We start from the raw sequence: 19,182 nt of genomic DNA, 5'->3' as shown, positions 1-19,182 counted from the left end.
CTGGTAACTGGACATTTACACAAACAACTGGAAAGCATTACATTACGCAAATGCCCTTTCCCTTCTCATATAAATCCCAGCATTTTCCTTAACGTCCATTCAAATGAGAAGGGAAGATACACATGCATGAACACACACATAAAAACACATGCATACCCATCTCTTCCTCCATCCTACTCGGAAAGAAAAAGAGAAAGAGGAAGAGAGGGAGAGGAGTGCATTGGGGGAGGGGTGACTTTCCATCACAGATTAGCAAATTTTGCAAAATCTGGCCTATTCCTTACAAAGGTACCATGCTTTTTAACATCGCCTCGCTTGCAAAAAGACTGTTTGCGCCCACTTCTCCCCCAAAACCCCAATGACATTGAAAAAAATACTGCATTGCAGTATTTGCCAGTGCATCGGAGTGTATCCAGTTAGCTGTCCCACAGACAAACAAATGTACATTTTAATGTGTCCAGCCATGTAAATGAGTTGTCTAGTGGACACAGATTGCCAAAACAGACAAGTGGATTTGTCAAGTTATCTGCATCTCTCTCCCTCTCGCTATAATATTCTCTGCCACTGCCCATTTCTTGCCTGGGGTGTTTGCTGAAATTATTTTGAAAGTGCAAGTTCCCAAAGAAGAAAACCAATTCCCCCACCAGAATGTGGGACGCAATCATACTTCATTTCTTTTGAAAAACCTTGGGGTGTGGAGTGGCTCTAGGTTATGTACCAACAGTATGACAATTACACACAGAAAATAACCTGCATTTAATTAGTACACTCCCAGCATACCAAGTAGGAAGGCTGAGAAAAAAAATTCACTGTAACCTAGAAGATATTATTTCAAAAAAATTAATACATTAAATATATGTAAGATTAATGCAACTGGATTTTCTTTCAACAGAGTCACAATATTTAACAGGACCAAATAAAGATGATGAAGACTATTCCAAACCCATTCAAATGGGATTTTTAAGTATAGCCCTTCTAGCTCACTGTAACCATCCTTTGTCACAACAGCTCCGGCTCACTTTGAGAGCGCTCAAAAACGCAAAATTAATAAAGAGGAAGAACGCAAAGGAGGCAACCAAGCCAGTCAACAGTGGAGAGGCATGCCTGTATCTAACACGGGAACTTGATTAGTAGAGTACACGGGGATAAGATTTTAAACTGATGGCTGGTATTCACACTGTATCAATATCCAACTGTAAAATTTCCTCCCTTCTGACTAGTAGTTCACCAAGACAACAATTTTTTTTTAAAAATGTCATGTCTGAAGACGACTACATTTTCTCTACCTTTTTGTCTTAACAGAAAGAGGTTTTATGTTTTAATCTTTCGTTAGTATTTGCAGCAATCTTAATTCAATCTCACTAACTTAATAGCTATTTTTCTATAGGAGGATTTACAATGCTATCTTTTACATGCAAAAAGAAAATGTCACTATGTACATGCAGGCTGTATTCATTAATATAATCTTAAAACAAAGAAATGAGGAAGATCGGGGCAGGAACACGTGCGCCTTAAAACAAGGATTACATTATTTTTAAATCTTTGTAGAAACACCAAACTGAACAGAAAATGAAAATGTAGCTACTAGCTGATGACTCTTAAAACAAACAATGCAGCTGTGTATAATAAAAGGCACCCTTATTTATTGTCATGACTAAGTTAACAGATTTAGAACACAGTATCTCTGTTTTGGACAGAAGAAAAATTATTTTACTCTCACGTACAACTACAATGCATGTCAGAATACATCTCTGTGCACATGCACAGGCTGTAAAATACAGAATTTTACACACGCACACACACCCTCAAGATTCCCCCTCCACCCCCCACATTGTAAAGCAGTGCAGTTTTCAGAGGGCCATTCAATTACTTCTTCACAGAAAGGATTGCAGCAGAAGCAATACTTAAAACAAAGCAAATTAAAAGGGGGGATTTAATTTCTTTTTATTCATATTAAAACTAAGCACTACCATTCCTGCTTGAATTTGCATTCAAAGTAACCCTGCACCAGAGAAAGGAAGAAAGTAAAAATATCTGAATATCTGAAGAGGGAAAGAAAGGCATGTTCAATATTCCTGCTTTGCTTCTCTTGTGCCTCCTGATGTGTGATAGATGAGCATTTTCTGGGCAACCACATTTTTATATCTTTTACGCTACCGTCTATCACTTACTAGTCTACTATGCTTTTTTAACACTTCTAGCACCAATAGCTGTTTTCCATTATTGTTTGCCACTACAGTAAGATACCCTCACAATTAGCAAAATATTCAGCCGGCGTTTAAAAAGTAAAGTTGCCACAAGAAGCCTGACATTGGAAGTGGATATTGCTCCAGCAGACATAGAATAGACTGTGGCTAAAGGTGGGGCTGGAGACGAAGAGAAGAATAATCTCATTATTTTCGTAAATTCCACTCAGCGCATAAACCCTAGGATATGGTGAACTCCCCTGAACTGATTATTCTGCCATATAACCATCTGATTTTGTAAAAATACCAATATCACTTAACACAAAATCACTGCTTAGGGTAAATTCATTCTACCTACTGTTCTCATAGGGACATTTGCTGGAAAATTCTAAGAAATGATTTGCAGAAGCTATCAGCTGTGGGAGTTCACTATTATACCTCTGTCAACTTCATTCAATATAATTTACATTTTTTTTTTTTTTTTAATACTGCCTCACAGGATTCCTTGCAATTTTTTGCACGTACAATTTCACAGCAGGGAGGGGGAAAGGGAAAAAAAAAAAAAAAGGAAAGATAACCCCCTTTTGCAGAGGAGAAAGAACAGATGCTTAAAACCAGATTTCTAGAAATCACTGTAAGCCTGAGCCAGAAATGTAATTAACACCTATTTATAAAGAATAATTAAAGTTGTGACTGCCACAAAGAACAGCAGAGATAATCGAGGTAGCCCCTGCTTTTTTTTTTTAGTTTTTTTTTTTTTTTTTTTTTTTTTTTTTTTACACTGTTTGCAGTATTCCCACATGATTGCCACCTGCTCCCCCACTCAGCTTCCCCTATGCTCGTTTCCCCGGCAACCTTTCATTGGCTTTTCCTCCCAGCTATCGCTTTCAGTTCGGCTGCTCAGTCTAATCTTATTTGTTTTACACCCATCAAAACAAGCAGCTAGACAAAGACAATCCTGTAAGAATGGGAAAAGACCGTCGCTTTGTTTCCCCGGTTATAATAAATATCCGCGGCAAAAGTCTGCAAAACGTTAAATGAAGGGAAAAGGGGAGGGGGGCACCCACACCCCCGCACCCCCCAGCATCCCGTGGGGCTGGCAGGAGGGATGGGTATTGTGCGGGTTCGGTCCCAGCCCCCACCCCGGGTCGCCCCGCTCGGCGCAGCCCAAAGTCCCCGGCAGTTGTATTTGATCATGCCATTTTGCACAATCTGTAAGGAAAGCACAAAAGAGGGGACGAGACGAGCGTGTCCGGGCTCCTCTGCCAGGAGAATATCGTCTAAAAATAGAAATACTATTTTTCACATAAATGGCTTTGACTTCTCCCGGCATTTAAAAAAGCACAAAACAACACGGCTCCCCCCCAGCCCCCACCCCGACACAAAAAAACACACCCTTCCTTCCTTCCTTCCATCCACCCATCCATCCATCCATCCTCTACAGCACCGGCTCCATAGGAAACGCAATACCTGAATTTTAGAGGCGATTATTAGGTTTGTATTTAAGGCTGGTGGAATACAAACGGAGATTAAAAGGCATCATCGGCTGCCTGATCCGCCAGGCACATGCGGTACAATGACACCGTGACTGTCAGCAGAGACCATCCTCGCTCGACTGAAATGCAACGTTCAATGGAAACGCCGTGAAGTGCCATCACAGTTAGATACGTTAAATAGATATATAGAGATATATATATACACACACACGCGCGCACAGGCAGACATATCCTGCAAAAAAATAAACAAGGCTCTCTAATTTTATTTTATGACTCACAATCCACCACCCCGAACAAAAGAAATTCGCGAGGCACACGAGAAGCGAGACAAAACCCCACAAGCAGGCTCTCCCCGTTCACTTACCATTTTCAAGCCATTCCACTCCATCTGTGATCACAAAGATGGACCCTTACAGCCCCTCACAGAGTCAAAAGCAAAAAGAGCGTTATGTAAAAGCTGACATTCCTTCTTACAGCGCTGCTGCCCAACGATGCAACAAAATCGACATATACTAGGCGCTGCAACACATACAAGCCTCCTCCTCTTTTTATGAGGTCATGACAGGAAACTCTTTGAAATACAATATGCAGCATTTACTGAAGCTCATATAAATCACCCTCTTTTAAAATTACCATACCTATTGCGCAGTCCACCAAAAGAAAATTACCAATCTCGAGGCTTTTTTTTTTTTTTTTCCCCTCCAACCCCCCCATCCCTCCCCCCCCCCCCCCCCCCCAGGATTTTGCTCTGCATTTGTATCTCCAAAATGTCAATGTGGAAATTAACTCCCCCACCACCACTTAAAAAAAAAAAAAGCCTCTTCTTCCTTTTGCATTTCAGTTAGCCACATACCAGCCTTGCATTAGAAATGAGCTTTTTCCTTTATTCTGAGAGAAATCGCAATTACCTTAAAATGACAAAGTACATCCTTTATTAAAGGATACGCACACATTAAATATGAAAGAGAGAGAGCGAGAGAGAGGGGGAGAGAGAAGGGGGGGAAGGGAGAGATCATGTACAAACAAATCAGTAGCAGAAAACTAAATTCATGTGAAAACACAGACTGAGAACGATGCAGATTCGGGGAAAATCTGTATGTTAGCTTCTAGATCTACCTCTATATAAACCCGCTACGATCAGATTGTAAATCTACTAATACCTACCATAACCATTCTTAATGGCAAATATTGGGTCTTGAAAGGCTTCAACTCTTCTACAGATTTGCTACGGTTTCAGGGAATTATTTTTATTATTATTTTTCAAGAGATCCACAAAGCACAGTGCTAGAGGTTTGTGCAGCGAGAATAAAAGATTAAGAATAGCGATAGTAAGGAGGATCTGCCTTCCCTCTCTCTCTCTGCCTCTGTTTTTAAGGCTCAGGTACCGCGGTCCCCGTGCGGCAGCCCCCGGCGGCGGGCGGAGCGGCGCGGAGCCCTGCTGGAACTGCCTGCCGGCGGCTCCCCTTTACATCCATTTATGGGACCATCTGTCAGCGGCGGGCGGGCGCTGATTGGCCGCCGCCGCGCGGGGAGGCGTTGCGACATCAGGTGCTATTGAAATTAGCCGCTGCCAGATTGACAATGTTAATGATTTGGTGACCTCTACAACAACAGAGACCAGATTTCTGAACTGCTGCTTGTGTCTAGTAATTAAGGCCCGGTTGAAGAAACAACACGCATCCCTGTATTTTTTATCTTTTTTTTTTTTTTTTTTTTTTTTTTTTTTTTTTTTTTTACCTCTTCCCACCCCACCGGCACAGGAGCCCTCGGCCACAGCGATGTCATACCTCGGCCATGCTTCAGTGCCTACATCTTCTTACCTCCTGCACGCCCGGCTCCCAGGTCCGGCGTATTTTAACCACCTTATCTTTTTCGACAGTTGCTTTCCGGAGAAATGCATATTTAATGATCTGCCTCTAGGCTTAAAGGCACAACAAAAGCACTTTGGCGTGCATTTAAAGCTGCATTTATTTTCAGGTACTATTGATTTTAATAATCAACCCATCTCTCCTTCCTTCAGCCCTGTCAGGTTTTTTAAAATACATATTTTTAGAAGGGGATTTGATATTGCTGCCACTTGACGCTGTTTAAGGCACAGCAGACACCGATTTATCAGAGCACTCCCCCTGAACGACAGTAGTATTTCAGAATTATTTCACCACCTCGCTTCATTATTCCTCAGCTCCGCAGGAAATAAAACGATGGCGAACTTTGGGCATTTAAAAGACATTCCCCCCCCCAGCCTTAGAGAGGAACATGCTTAACTTAACAATGCACATTCATTAATCCTCCGCTTGCTGCCACTGACAAACTAACAAAACTTCACTTCCAAACAGCAACATTTTACCCTCTCCTGACCACAGCGAGTTTACTAAAAATTCTCACAAGTTACAAAGCATTTGTTTCTTTCTCTTACTTGGACTTGTTTTCCTAAAGCATGTTTTGGCCAAAGTAACAAGGCATGGCATCCTGTAATCGCCACTAACCTTGAATTTACATTCACCTCAAGTAAAGCAACCGAGGACTACTCTATTAACATACATAGGAATCATTTAATTTTACCATTCACACATTCATTTCAACGGCCAAGTATGTTTTAAAAATTCAGTATCATTGCAAGCATTTTTAAACATAAGAGCTAAAAACGGAGAAGGCTAGGATGGGCCACGTTATAAGCTCACCTAGCTCTTTCCTGGAGAAAGAAAACCTGGCTACAAACCAACAAAACCATTTTTAAAAATACCTAATTAGATAATCATTGTCCTAGAAGTTTTATTTTTTTTTTAAAGTATAAATATGTCCTCTGAACTGCTAAGCTCTGAACTGACATTCCGTACGTTTTAAATTTCTTTAAGCCTTAGACAGACTCACACACACAGACTAAAACACACCAACAAAACATATGAAATATAGTAAGCTTATAAAATCTAGCTACAAACAGACCACGCAAGGAGAGAGGAAAAAAAAAAATCACCTTTAAAAGACATCATACAATGTATTTGTGGAATGAGCACCGAATTCAATTAAAATATGAACAATGTAGAAGGCTGCAGAGGGTTTCTCTCACCATGCATCTCTTTGAGCACATTTGTAGCTTGGTAAAAACTAGTAAAGATTAAACTAGCTTGTAAGATAGATTTCCTAACTCAAATATTTAAGTGACCTATTAGACTGAACACACAGGCATCAAAATGCTACAGAGCTAGTATATTACCATACATTCTTGTGCAAATATACATCGAATATTAAAGTTAGATTTGTAATGCAAATTTTTACTTAAGGTCTCTTCAGGGGTTAATAACACCGAAGAAGGCATCCAGAAATTATTTTTAAGTCTTTTCAACTTCAGCCTACTTGGTTACTACAAATTCGTTATGCATATCAAAAGATTCAGCCATTTTTTCTGAAACAATAATTGCACGCTGCTCCTCTGAAAAATTAGCTATCTTATCCGTCTATAAATCCAGGTACTCTGCACACTGACCACTTTCTCAAAAAGCACCCCACACACGCAGTCTTTCCGAGGAACACTAAAACAAATGCTCAAACGTCCTCAGAGGCCTCTCTGTAAAGACAAAGGCAGAATCCTATTGTTGGAAAAGTCAACCTTATTCTCATGTTTCCAATAGTACCATTTATCTTTCAGGGTAAGGGACTGACCACCGCATCACAGTTGTGACATTTGTAAAGCATCAGATTCTCAATACAGTCTCTCCAGCATCAGCCAGCAAGCCCCTGAGCAAAGCATATTTTTAATGCAATCTTCCCCCACAAAAAGAAACTTGTCTTAAACAGCTAATCCAATATCAAAATGAAATCACAGGGTTGTTTCCCAGCCCCCCCTCCCTCTCCTTACCATAAATGAGCAGTTTCTTGACTCATTAATGACAGTTTCCCTTAAAAGAAGTGATCTCATATCACTGAGCCCCTCTCCACCACGCATACATCCCAAAGGTTGCGGGTATCTTAGCATCAGTAGCCGCTAGCAAGCTCTCTCATACAGAGCCCAGATGGACTATACCAGAAGCCAATTCAGCGTTAATAACTACCTACTCTGTGCAGTTTAGAAGCCTTACGTGGCATAATGTCCTAGGCAACAGCAGCCGATTGAAACCGCAAATAAAAGACAACCCAATTCTCCAAAAGCATCAAAAGGAAAAAATAATAAATTGAAGAACGATTTTTTTAAAAAAATCTTACTTTCATAAGATTAAACTGAATCCTTCACAAACATATGAAAAAGGAGAAAAAACAGATGCTGCCCAGAAAAAGTGACAAAAATATTACCTCATTATTTAACAAAGCAGCATTAAGCGTCCTGCTGATTTCAAACATCTTGCCACAGATTTTGGTTAAGAGAAACAGAAAGAATCCTTTGCAAGCCCTCTGTCTGCAAAGGGTTCTTCAATTTTCTTGCGCACAACAGAATAGTCAATATGTTATTTCCCTAGAGTTCGCACATTAAAACATCTAGTCAGTGAGCTGAATTTTCCCCTTATCACACTGTAGACTCCTGTTATATGTACTGCTCTCTTTGCAAGATTAGCCTGCCCCAAACATGGCTGTTGTTTAAACTATTCTTTAAAGTAACAGTTCACTCCATAACCACCAGGTGGGCAGTGTACACAGAATCAAGTAACCATCTTAAAGATTTTTCTTGGAATAGCTGCTGGTTGTGATATACAGCATAAATCCCCCCTACACTTATCAAGCAGGAGGAAGAAAAAAAAAATATTTTGCACTGTTTTACGCCCTTTCCTCCCCAGAAGCACACCCAAGCACAAAACCCCTAAAATCACTTAAATTTTACCATTGATTTTTTTTTTTTAAAGGGACCTTAAAATTTATGCAGGAGCACTTCATTCAGCAAAAATGAACTAAATGATAAAATCCAATCAGTTCTGAGAACAAAGTGTAATTAAAAGGGAAAGCACACCCATAGAAATGGTCTGTACTGCAGAAGAAACAAAATTAGCATTAAGTTCAGCACAACAGCGTTCTTTCATGGAAACACAAAATTCAGCATGTAAATAATTCACATGTGGGTAGAATCTGTTGGACCTATACCTTCAAGCAAATTTGAAAACACCTTGATAAGATACTGCTATGACGTATTTTGGCTTAAATTCATTTATGAAACCACTGTTGCACGCATCAGAGCACACGGCTGAAATACACAGAAAGGATCCAGTTTTCAACATCACCCAAGTCTCCCAAGTTAAAGTGTCCCATTCCTACACGTCTGCAAGCTATTTAAATTTCGGGGGTTTTTGTGCTTTATTTAAGGTCAAATACCTCAAGGAGTACGTCCATTACTATAAAAAAAACCCCAACAAACGAATTCTCTCAACACTCTACAGCAACACCCAGATGCTTGAATGAGATTGGGATCCTTGTGTCAGGTGCTGTACAAACATTTGAAAAGTAATTTCATACCGAAGGATTTACAAACAACATTTACAAGACCGAGGCACAAAACAGAGATGTGAGAAAGAACAATAAACAAAAAGCATCACAAAATGTCTTTACCAGCTGGGATGAATCGTTGGAGAATTAAGGCATCTCTGGCAACCACCTGTGCTAAGACAGAACCCAAAAGGTTATTTACTGAAGTTAAAGAATAAATGCATTATATGGACAAAGGCTTCTTCAGGTTTATCACCTACAAAGTACCATCACCTAATTCTTTCGTTTATAGCAATCCTTGCTGAGTAAGTATATGCAGAGTAGTGATTTTCTTTGTTGGCCTTTAACTAATATTAAAGTGATGCAGTAATGACTTAACCTTCTTGAATATGTATTGAGTTTCAAGTCATCCCTTTTTATATGAGGAGAAAGGTTATTTGCATCGATTTCTGTTTGCATGAAATAAGCTTATTTTCTCATTCACCATATGCCTTGAACACTAATTAAAAGTGTCACTTTCTTCTAATGTAGAAACGTAATCATTTAGTAAATAAGCATTCTTGGCTTTTTGGTCTTTGTGATAATCTATTTAAGGACTTTTTATTTCCAGGTAACTTCAGTGCTTTGATTACCATACACTCCTCTGATTTAAAGAGGAGTGTTTTATAAATATACTTCCCCCCCCCCCCCCCCCAATAAAAAAAAAAAAAAATAAAACTAGAAGTGCATCTTTAAGGACCCACACTCCTCTTACCCTGAGGCAAATCCATCCAATCAATATGAAACCATTCACATGCCACCATCTGCCAAGCTGTAGAGCAATGTGGCTGGAACAGACCTCTTATAAAGCAGCAGTGGTCTCATTTTCAGTCTATTAGGGAAGCACCAGAGCTCTCATGTGCAAGGACACAAAACTCCAACTCAGATCCTCTCACACTAGTTTCTCTGTGCACTGCTGCAGAACTCCTGTGATTTTTCCTGCTCGAGTTTTCACCATAATCATCAAAACAAGAGGGATGAGAAAGTGATCAGTAACAGCCCTATTTCATGCAGTACAAAATAAAGAACTCTATTTAATTCTATCCTAATATGATTATAGCAAACCATTTAAATGCTGCTGCCTGCAAACTACAACCAGGCATTTTCTATCACCTCATTTTCCACTCTTCCAGAGGACTAAACATTTACACCTAGAACTGAGTTATTCTTTTCCAAGACATTCCTATCAAAGTTAATATTTAATTCTGATCAAAGATTATTTTGTTGTTTGACAGATGGGAGGGTGCAGATGGATGAGGAACAATGGAGATGCATGTGAGAGTAAGAGATGGATTTGAACTACAAAATGATTTAAGAGAAGACAATGGGCTGGGAAAGGACATTACACAATGCAAGCACTAGGGTTTGCCCTATGCAGTAATTCAGCAACCTCTGCGGAAACAGTCTCCAGTTCAAGATATCACATCAACACTATCTTTAACAACACTGAGCTCACACATAGCCTTTTCATCAGCAGATCTCATAGTAATTTAAAATATCCTCCACCACCTATATCACTGGCAAATTCACTGCATGACTAACTAAAAAAGAGCAACAGAAGAAAAAGGGAACATGAAGCAGTGCAAATCCCTTATGAATGTACACAGAGAAGAAATGAACTATTTTAAAACCATCCATGAAATGACAAGAAAATGTGAAAAGCTAAACATGCAATTCAGTGATGCCGAAAGTCACAAACCCAGGTGGAAAAGCTAGGGCCAAATTGTTCATGGCACCTAACCCAAAGTCAGACTTCAGGAAAGAGAACAGAAACAACAAAAAAAACCCATCAGTCCAATTAAGCAGACTGCCCTTCTCTGTACATGTGTGCAGGAGATGGGATGGACCAGGGGGGTAGAGGGAAAAAACATGGCTAAACAGGTTATTTACCTATACAGTAAGGTTTTTTCCACTGTTATTTGAACAGCTCACAATCAAATGCGTACATAAACAACAACATAGTTTGTTTAGCTACTGAATAGTTTAAAAAACAACCAGCAAAACAAAACACCCTACAAACTGCCCCGTGGAAATCAAGCAGCATTGCATGACACTGAAAATGTTCTTCAGGCAATTAAGGTTAGTGAATTCATGTATCTGAGGAAGAGTCAAATTCTTAAGGTTTCACTACAAAATACGTAACAGTCAATAATCAAACACTACCCACAAAAAAGAAAAGGCTGAAATACCATAAAATTCGAGGAAATAGTAGGTGAAAAAGATGACTGATGTGGTTTGGAGCTTTTATTAGTTTCTTTTATTTGATGATCCTCTCAGGAACACAGGAACCTGTCCCTGCCTCCTCTTCTGCCCCTGCTGTGGACTACACCGACAAGCTGTACAAGCTCTGTTGCTGATGCAATGTACTATCTGGTGCACTGAGATTCCTCCTGATACTGGGAAGATTAAATATGCCACGGATCTACCTGGAAAAATTACCATCTTTTTGATCTGTGCTCCGAAGAGGGGGGGGGGGTAAAAAAAAAAAAAAAAAAAAAATCAAACAATAGTTAGAGATCCAGCTCCTTAAAGAGGTCTGGAATGAAGAGACACTAGATGCAAAACCAGACAAAAACCCCTCCTATATACTTACAACCCTAAATGAGGAATTTAGATACATGAAGCTCAGGCAAGTAGTCACAGTTCCCACAGAAATCACACTTCAGCTGCTTTTGCACAAATATGCTATTTAATGTTGCTTGCCCACTTTCTTTTTCATGCCTTATGAGATGTGTAATTTGGATGCTGCATAGCTGCTCTAAGTATCACACACCAATTTTCTGAAGACGTGTATTTGCAAATCCCACTGTGGATACTTATGTTTGAACGCTGGGAGACTGGAACAAAACTCTCCAGGGCACACCAGAGCACAGAGGTAACGAACAGATGTAAATAGGTCTGATGGCGAGATAAGTCTTAGTGATAGGAACCACATCCTCATCTTCAAAACTGAAAGCTGGGCATCCACAAAGACTTAGGCATGGTTTCCTGTCAATGTCAGGGTACAGGCCAACCGGGGAGGTGGGCCAGCATCTCTGCTACAATGCAAGAAGGGTTTGGAGAAGATGATTCAGCACCTTCCCAGCACATTCGAAGGCCAGCGATGTCCTTGGCACCTTGGCTCCACACTCCTCACTAACACTTTGCAAAATACAGCATCCACTGGGTCACACGCTACATCTTGCCTGGCCAATTTTCAATACATTTTAAAGAACCCACAGTCAGTGCTGCAAGACTGAAAAGCAAAAGGCAGCATATATGCTCGGTAAACATGTTAATACAGCAATAAGGGATACCAGCAATTCTTTTCCCTCTTTCCAGTTCTTTTACTTTTGGCTCAGGAATATACATTTCAGTGCTTTCAGTCCCCTGATTTTGTTTTCTTCCTTTTAAATTTAGAGATTAAAACTTGTATTCAACATCAGACATCCTAAATTCTACAGCTTGCTTTCCTATCACTACAAGCAGGATTCAACCCTACCTACAGAGAGTTAAAACATTTCTACATTGCTGTCAATTTTGTATAATACAGTTAGCAAAGTTTCAACTGAGCACAAATGAAGACGTTTTCAAAGATTTATGACTGCATTTTTAAAATGTATTTACTTGTAAATAATGAAAGGACCTAGACACTGAAGAAGTCTAGACTTACCAGGGAGATTTACATGAGTTCAGCCATTTTTAATGTGCCTATGTATGAGCACAAAAAACCCTCATAAAAAAAATGTGAACAGGGTCTTTCAACCAGCATTGCCTAATTTTAGAAGAGTTGATGGATTTGCTTTAAACCAATCTGTAATACAGTGTGCTATACGCCTTGCACTCAGGCCAAATAATATCAATAACGAGAACAAAGATAAAAACCTGAAAGAGGGATTAATGTGCTGATGTTTCCAAGCTTTGAGACAGCCATCAGAAAAAGATCTGGGGAAGAGTGTGAGGTGGCTGGATCAGAAAAGAGGTACAGCAGGAATCAAAGGAGACCGACAAGCAGCATGCAGAAGGGTTATGTCTCCTGCAACTTGCAATTACAGGAAGGATGCAGAACCAGGGAAGATACAAAAGAGAATAAAGACAATAAAAAGTGTCAAGAGCTATTAATTGTCCCAATTACTTCTCGTTAGAACAGCTGGCACTTACATGGAGTATTTTAGTAACAGTAGGCAGAACATAAATAAGTATTACAATTTCATATATAAAGAAAATCTCACAATTACATCTGGGTCAGCCCCATCATGCAACCTATCCCCAGACCCAGGGTGCTTAAAAGGAGAAAAGAAAGTTTAAAATAGCTCAACTAAATAAAGCTTGCCTCATGCTCCAAGGCTTACATTTGTATTTACAAGTCTCAGGACTTGTGAGAAGCTTCCTGTGTACATCTATTTTATTCCACTCCCTGAGAAATAAGGGTTAAATAAGCTGCCCTAATAAGGTACTCCAAAACTCCAGGATAAACAGCTCCCTCATGAACATGGCTCATACAACTCTTTAGTGTGTAATTTAGATTACAGAAATGACAATTTTATAACAGTAAGAAGAACAAAGAAGGTAAAATACAGAGAGGGTAAAAGGTAGAAAAAACAGAGCAGACAGTATTTAAGAAAGGACCAACGCTAACTCTGAACCTTCTGTACTGACACACAAGCAGGAAGGGACTAAAGAAAGGTAGCAAAAAAAAAAAAAAAAAAAACCATCTGTGGCTCCTCTTCTTGCTCTCTACAGTTCATGGAGCTAGTGTTTTGGGATCTGAATGACACTGGTCAGGACACCCTAAGGTTTTTCTACCCAATTCTCCAATTCTCACAGATATCCATGTGCATTCATGGTTTTCTTTAAACTCCTCTTTGCAAAATGTCAGACATATCCTACCAGACGATTTTTAGCTTCCTTTAAAGTAGGGCAGGTGAAGAACAATGGGTATTTTTAGCACTTTTTAAAAAAAGAAACCCATTCAAAATACGTTAGCAGCTAGAAAAATTGTTTGAAGGCTAAACTTCCTAATAAATAACTTTGGTTATTATTACTAAGCAATACATATTTGGTGCTTGGGTTTCAAGGGATCTGTACAGCTGAGGGGGACAAGCTGGCAGGTTAGCACCCAAGAGCAAGTTTACTTCTGCTCTAAACTGCCTCTTCCACAGCTACAGGCAATATGTTTTCTTCACTACTTCAGACTGACTTTTAACTCAATAGGCAGGTAGGCAAGAGAGGTGAAGCAGTAGCCAGGCTGCTTTTGGTTTTTTCCAGTCTGTGGACAATGTGACAGGATGAGCTCTACCAGTCCTGGGGTGGCATGGATGACTCCACCTAATGTTACATATCTGCAGGGGAGCTAGTCTCTCCAAACCCCCTTGTAGAGGCAGTTATGGGAAATGGTCACTTCCAAGGCACAATTCATCTGTCCTGCTCTAGAAATCTCTTTCAGAGCAAGATAAATCACACCCTTGACTTTGCTGGCTATGCGTTAAGCAGATCTCCAGTGACCACCAAGGGAGCCTAGCTCAGGTAGAAAGTCCATCTTTGGTCAGACCAAGCCCACCATGGGTTGACCAGGTGACCAAGGCAGATGGTCTCCAGTTGATGCTCACCTAGATGCAAGTTTACCTGAACTTCAGCCACGTTGGGGGCTCTTACCACCACAGTGCAATCTTTGGTGTAACTCAATATAGCCGTTCTTAAGTACAAGTACCAATTCAAGGAAGGCAAGCTTCAATCCAGGGAAACAGGTCACAGACCAAGACACAATGTCAACACCAAATGCACCCGTAACTGCTACAAAAAGCAAATCTTGCAAGACTACGTTGGTCCGTACATGGGAAAAGCCTAACATCTCTGGAAGCACGTAAGCCATGTATGCATCTTATCAAAAGAAAAAACCCGCCAAGGTTTATTTCATGAACTCTAGGCTAGATGCTCCTTTTAATAACAGCAGCTTTGATTCTGGACCGTAACTCCAAACAGCAGAAGCCTCAAGAAAAAAAAGGGTTCCAGTACATCCAGTTTATGAGTGTTGGGAAAAGCAACAATCACATCAAAACAGCTACTCTGAAAACCCATCCAGCTACAGGCCATCACCCTGCAGTTTAAGAGTATTTCACTCCATTGCTTGAACACATTTATATTCTTCCAGGCAGTTTTCCTGATGTTTTATAAGGATTCCCCAATGCAACAACAAACGATCTTTCTTTTAATAGTATCACTGGATGCGTTGTAACCTGCATCTAGGGACACCCTGCTCTGCTCAGATAAAACTTAATTGTTCTTCTGACATGGAACAATGAAGGAACTTTAAACTCACCTAATAAACGAAACAGGCCTTTATTTTTAACATTTTCCATAGCCCCAATGCCTACAGGAGCATATATCAAGTAAAAAAAATTCACTTCAAGAAGTGTTTCAAGAGAGCAAGGATAACCAACATACCCCTAGTGAGCAGAGAACATATTTACTTTTTAAAATGGTGTCAAATAAGAGATTAAATTTTATTCTGCTGTGGTAGAGGTCCTACTTCTGTGGGTAAAGGAAAACCACAGATTGTGGAACATTTTACAAAGAAAACTTCAACTGCTGGCAAAAATTGGCAAAATCCCTACAGCATGTCTGTACTGTCTCCTTCCCCAGATTATTTCCTTCAGTTTCTATTGCCTGGATAATATTCTGCTTTCCATCAAAATATTAGATAGTATAGGTGCACACCACAATATGATGTGGTTTGGTAATAGAAATTTCAGCTCATGACCTTTTAAGGTTAATGGCACTATTTAAATTTAAGAGACAATGAAACTATTAACCAATTACTCCCACTGACCTCACTAGTAACTGGAAGATGGTCAACACTGAGAATGAGGCCAATTATTTAGGTGCTATCATCTGTTCAGGAAGCCACCCTCTTCAGCTGGTTCAGAAACTATCCCAGGCTGGTGGATGATGACACAGCTTTATCTATTCCTGCCTTTGTCACTTCTCAGCTGCCATATGCTAGAGCACGAAGACTTCGATGCTTAGGAAACTCCTACTAGCACATAACACTCCTCAGCAACCCAGATTACTTTACACACACCAAACATTTTCTTTTGCTCTTTCCACTGGCATCAGTCAGGACTTAGTAAGTTCAAGACTCCAGCCTTCATCATCAAGAGCCTCCATACATATGGCCTGTGCCCACACCACCACAGACAATGAAAACTTCCATGATAAAGACTGCAGCTCTGCACATGTTGCCAACAGATGCAAAATTTCCTCAAGTAATGAATTCCCTGAATCTCATCAGTTGCTGTTCCATGTGGAAAGCAGGGCCAACCTTTCCTTCTGTATCATGAGATCATAACAGTAATTTATTAAAAAAAAAAATCTGTCAAAGCTAGACACTATTGCACATGTTTCATAAGCTTTTAAGTAATGAATGAAGGAAAAAAACATCTCGCAGATAGTCACATCAACTGCACAAACCAAAATAAGACCAGATACTAAAAATGAATGTTGGGAAAAACAACCTGTAAGTGTACACAGTAATATCTTGCGCCAAATGCTTCCACGAGACCCTGATAGAAATAATTTTAAAAACACTGCAATCAAGCTTAATGAAGGCTTTACTTCATTCAGCTATTTAGGAAACCAGAAAAATCTTCACTATTTCTACACAAGAGACTGCTTGTAAGGTTCAGATTAAGACAGACAGGCCAGATGCTCTGGTGTACCCAATCTGCTCATCAGCACTTCCCTATCCTGTCCACAAGCTCAGGCTAACCATTCTGTTAAAGCATGACTGCCGAGCATCAGAGCTGACGGGTTAACAGAAAAGAGAAAAAAAAGCACGTCAGCCGATGACAGTCCCATACTACAAGAGGATCCCAAATGCATTGTTCAACACTACATAAGCAACATAACCTGGCAACATTTCAAACAGGTTTCCAGTAGAATGATCTGCAGAGAGCAGCGTGAGATTCCGGGAGGCAAGCAAGGAGGAAGACCTGGGGCCACGCCACTGCCAGGTGTGCTCCTGGGTCTTCAGTGCCCTGACCAGTCCCACCTGCAGCCTCCACCACCAGCCCTGGTCCAGGTGCTCCATTCAAGCTCAGGGCTGGGGCACAGAGGGGAAAGAACCCAGCCTTTCACTTCATAAGGAGACCACATTACCCTTGAGAAAGTGAATGGAAAAACAGACAATAGACTGCATGCCTCCAGCTGTAATCTCCAATAATACATCTCTTGAGTATAGGGTTGGGATTTCTGACAGTCATAAACATTTGTAGGGTAGGACTGGTTAGATGCACTGACATGCACAAAAAGTGCGTGTCTGTACTACATGCAGCATTCTAGTACTACAGATGATTTCTTTTAACTATGTGGTTCCATAAAGGGTAGTTAGTTCTGGGTGTTAATAACCCTGATTCAGAACTCTGTTCAGCAATGTACTCTCATTAGCTAGACCATCTGTGTAAAGGGAACAACCTACGCTGTCACAGCACATGAAGCCTGGGGCTGACCTTAATATCTTCCCCCACATAACAGCAGAGGACAAGACAGAAGAGAAGTCTGGCATCAGTTTCTTTCCTCTCTGCTGCCAGAGGAAGATATCTGGGCTGGAAAGCAAGTTTCTCACTCCTCCAGTCACATTGCCAGCTGCGGGAAATGTGGAGTGGCAACTTCTCTTCCTCCCAAGGTCCCACTGGTGAAGTGGGAAATTTGGCTGTCCTGTTAGTGTTAAGATACCACAGAACTCTGATTTACTGAGAAGAGAGGCTTCACAAATCATGTGAAAGAATAAAACCTCCTGACATTATTCACAGCCAGTGTAAATTACTTGATGGACTAGAAAGTACCCAGCATGACATGGAACTACATTGCAAGTATACAGTATTTGTTGCTTTTGATCTTCTTGCTCCTTCCTCTGTATCACACATCTACTAAGACACACTACTACACACTGCCTGGTGGACACTTCTGCAGGTTCGTACTACCTACACATAGGTCCTACTCAGGACTCCGAGATCCCTTAGCTGACTACCGCAGGAGCAACCTACACAGCAGATTTATGCAGGTCAGGGGGACTACAAGACAGTAAGGATACATCCCAGCACGGAGTGAAACACGCAGTCATGTCCAAGACATCCTTCTGCAAGTTCAAGTTTAGTCCTCTCTATTTCTAGGCACACCATTCTTCCAGAATCTGCTTTTCTGGCCAACAAATACCATGCTCCCTCCTGAGAATGGAAAAAAAGCAAAACAAACCACCCAAACCAATCTGCTCAATGTGCTACTAACATCAGTAAATGCCATTTTTCCTTCTCTACCAATCTCTTCTCATCTTTGATCCCCTGACCACTTTCATCTATTGTATTTATTAATTTCATCTGGCTGCCGCCATGTCAAAGTACAGATGCAGAGAACAGTCCTGGTGCTGCCACAAGCTCTCTGCTTACGTGAGAGCCTGAGAAGAGCTCCAGTGAGCCAAGTATAAACCACAGCATGGAGCACTGAGCGAGAGGAAACTCACAAGGAGCAGGATTTGAATGACTCTTCCAAGACATACTTAAAGCTGAAGTTTTCCTTAAAGCAGTTAAATTCAGCACTGAGTACATTAACAGAAAGGCTAGTGTTGCAAACACCAACAGACAACAGGCATCTCAATTCAACCAAAAAGTAAATTGCCTGGATTATGCGATGCTACCTAGGATGTCAGTAAGTGTATACAAAGCGCTTTATCTCTTCTCATCATAGCATGAGAGAAATAATCTCACACATATGAAGGCTGTTAGCAGGAACCTTGTCCCACGGAAACAATGCTTCTCTAAGGCTTCCGTGTTCAGTTTTGCTGCTGTGCAACTCCCTTCTAAGGGATGAACTCAAATTAAGGCTTTTCTTGAATGTTTGATTTTGCAAAGCTTGTAGTAGTTTAGCATCTTTGAAACTTCCACCTTTCCGTCATCCATTCAAGACTTGCCAGTGGGTTAGAAAGCTATTAAGCAGGGAATACATGACCAACAGACAAGCAGGATAGGATAAGGACTTTTCTTAGAAAACTAGGAACAAAACCGAACAAAAGCTATTCAAAA

General features: G+C 40.5%; 1 protein-coding gene across 9 annotated transcripts in view; it reads right to left on the bottom strand.

Moving 5' to 3' along the window:
• The window catches only part of ELAVL4 (ELAV like RNA binding protein 4), an 83,667-nt gene that overhangs the window by 58,241 nt on the left and 6,244 nt on the right, over positions 1 to 19,182 (bottom strand). Inside the window, exon 1 of one of the 9 annotated variants that reach the window (XM_030033449.2) lies at positions 7,970 to 8,200. The exons of 1 other annotated variant lie outside the window; for it this stretch is intronic. In XM_030033449.2, the coding sequence (XP_029889309.1) occupies positions 7,970 to 8,017 (48 nt within the window). In that variant the 5' untranslated portion in view covers positions 8,018 to 8,200. Of the gene's footprint in view, positions 1 to 3,656; positions 3,816 to 4,046; positions 4,332 to 4,846; positions 5,120 to 5,419; positions 5,494 to 7,538; positions 7,687 to 7,969; positions 8,201 to 19,182 lie in introns of those variants that run through there. 7 more of the 9 variants (XM_030033447.2, XM_030033448.2, XM_030033455.2 and 4 more) reach the window with 7 other exon arrangements.

The sequence above is a fragment of the Aquila chrysaetos genome, chromosome 12 (assembly GCF_900496995.4).
Source record: "Aquila chrysaetos chrysaetos chromosome 12, bAquChr1.4, whole genome shotgun sequence".
NCBI lineage: Eukaryota > Metazoa > Chordata > Aves > Accipitriformes > Accipitridae > Aquila > Aquila chrysaetos.
This window is presented reverse-complemented; position numbering and strand designations above follow the sequence as displayed.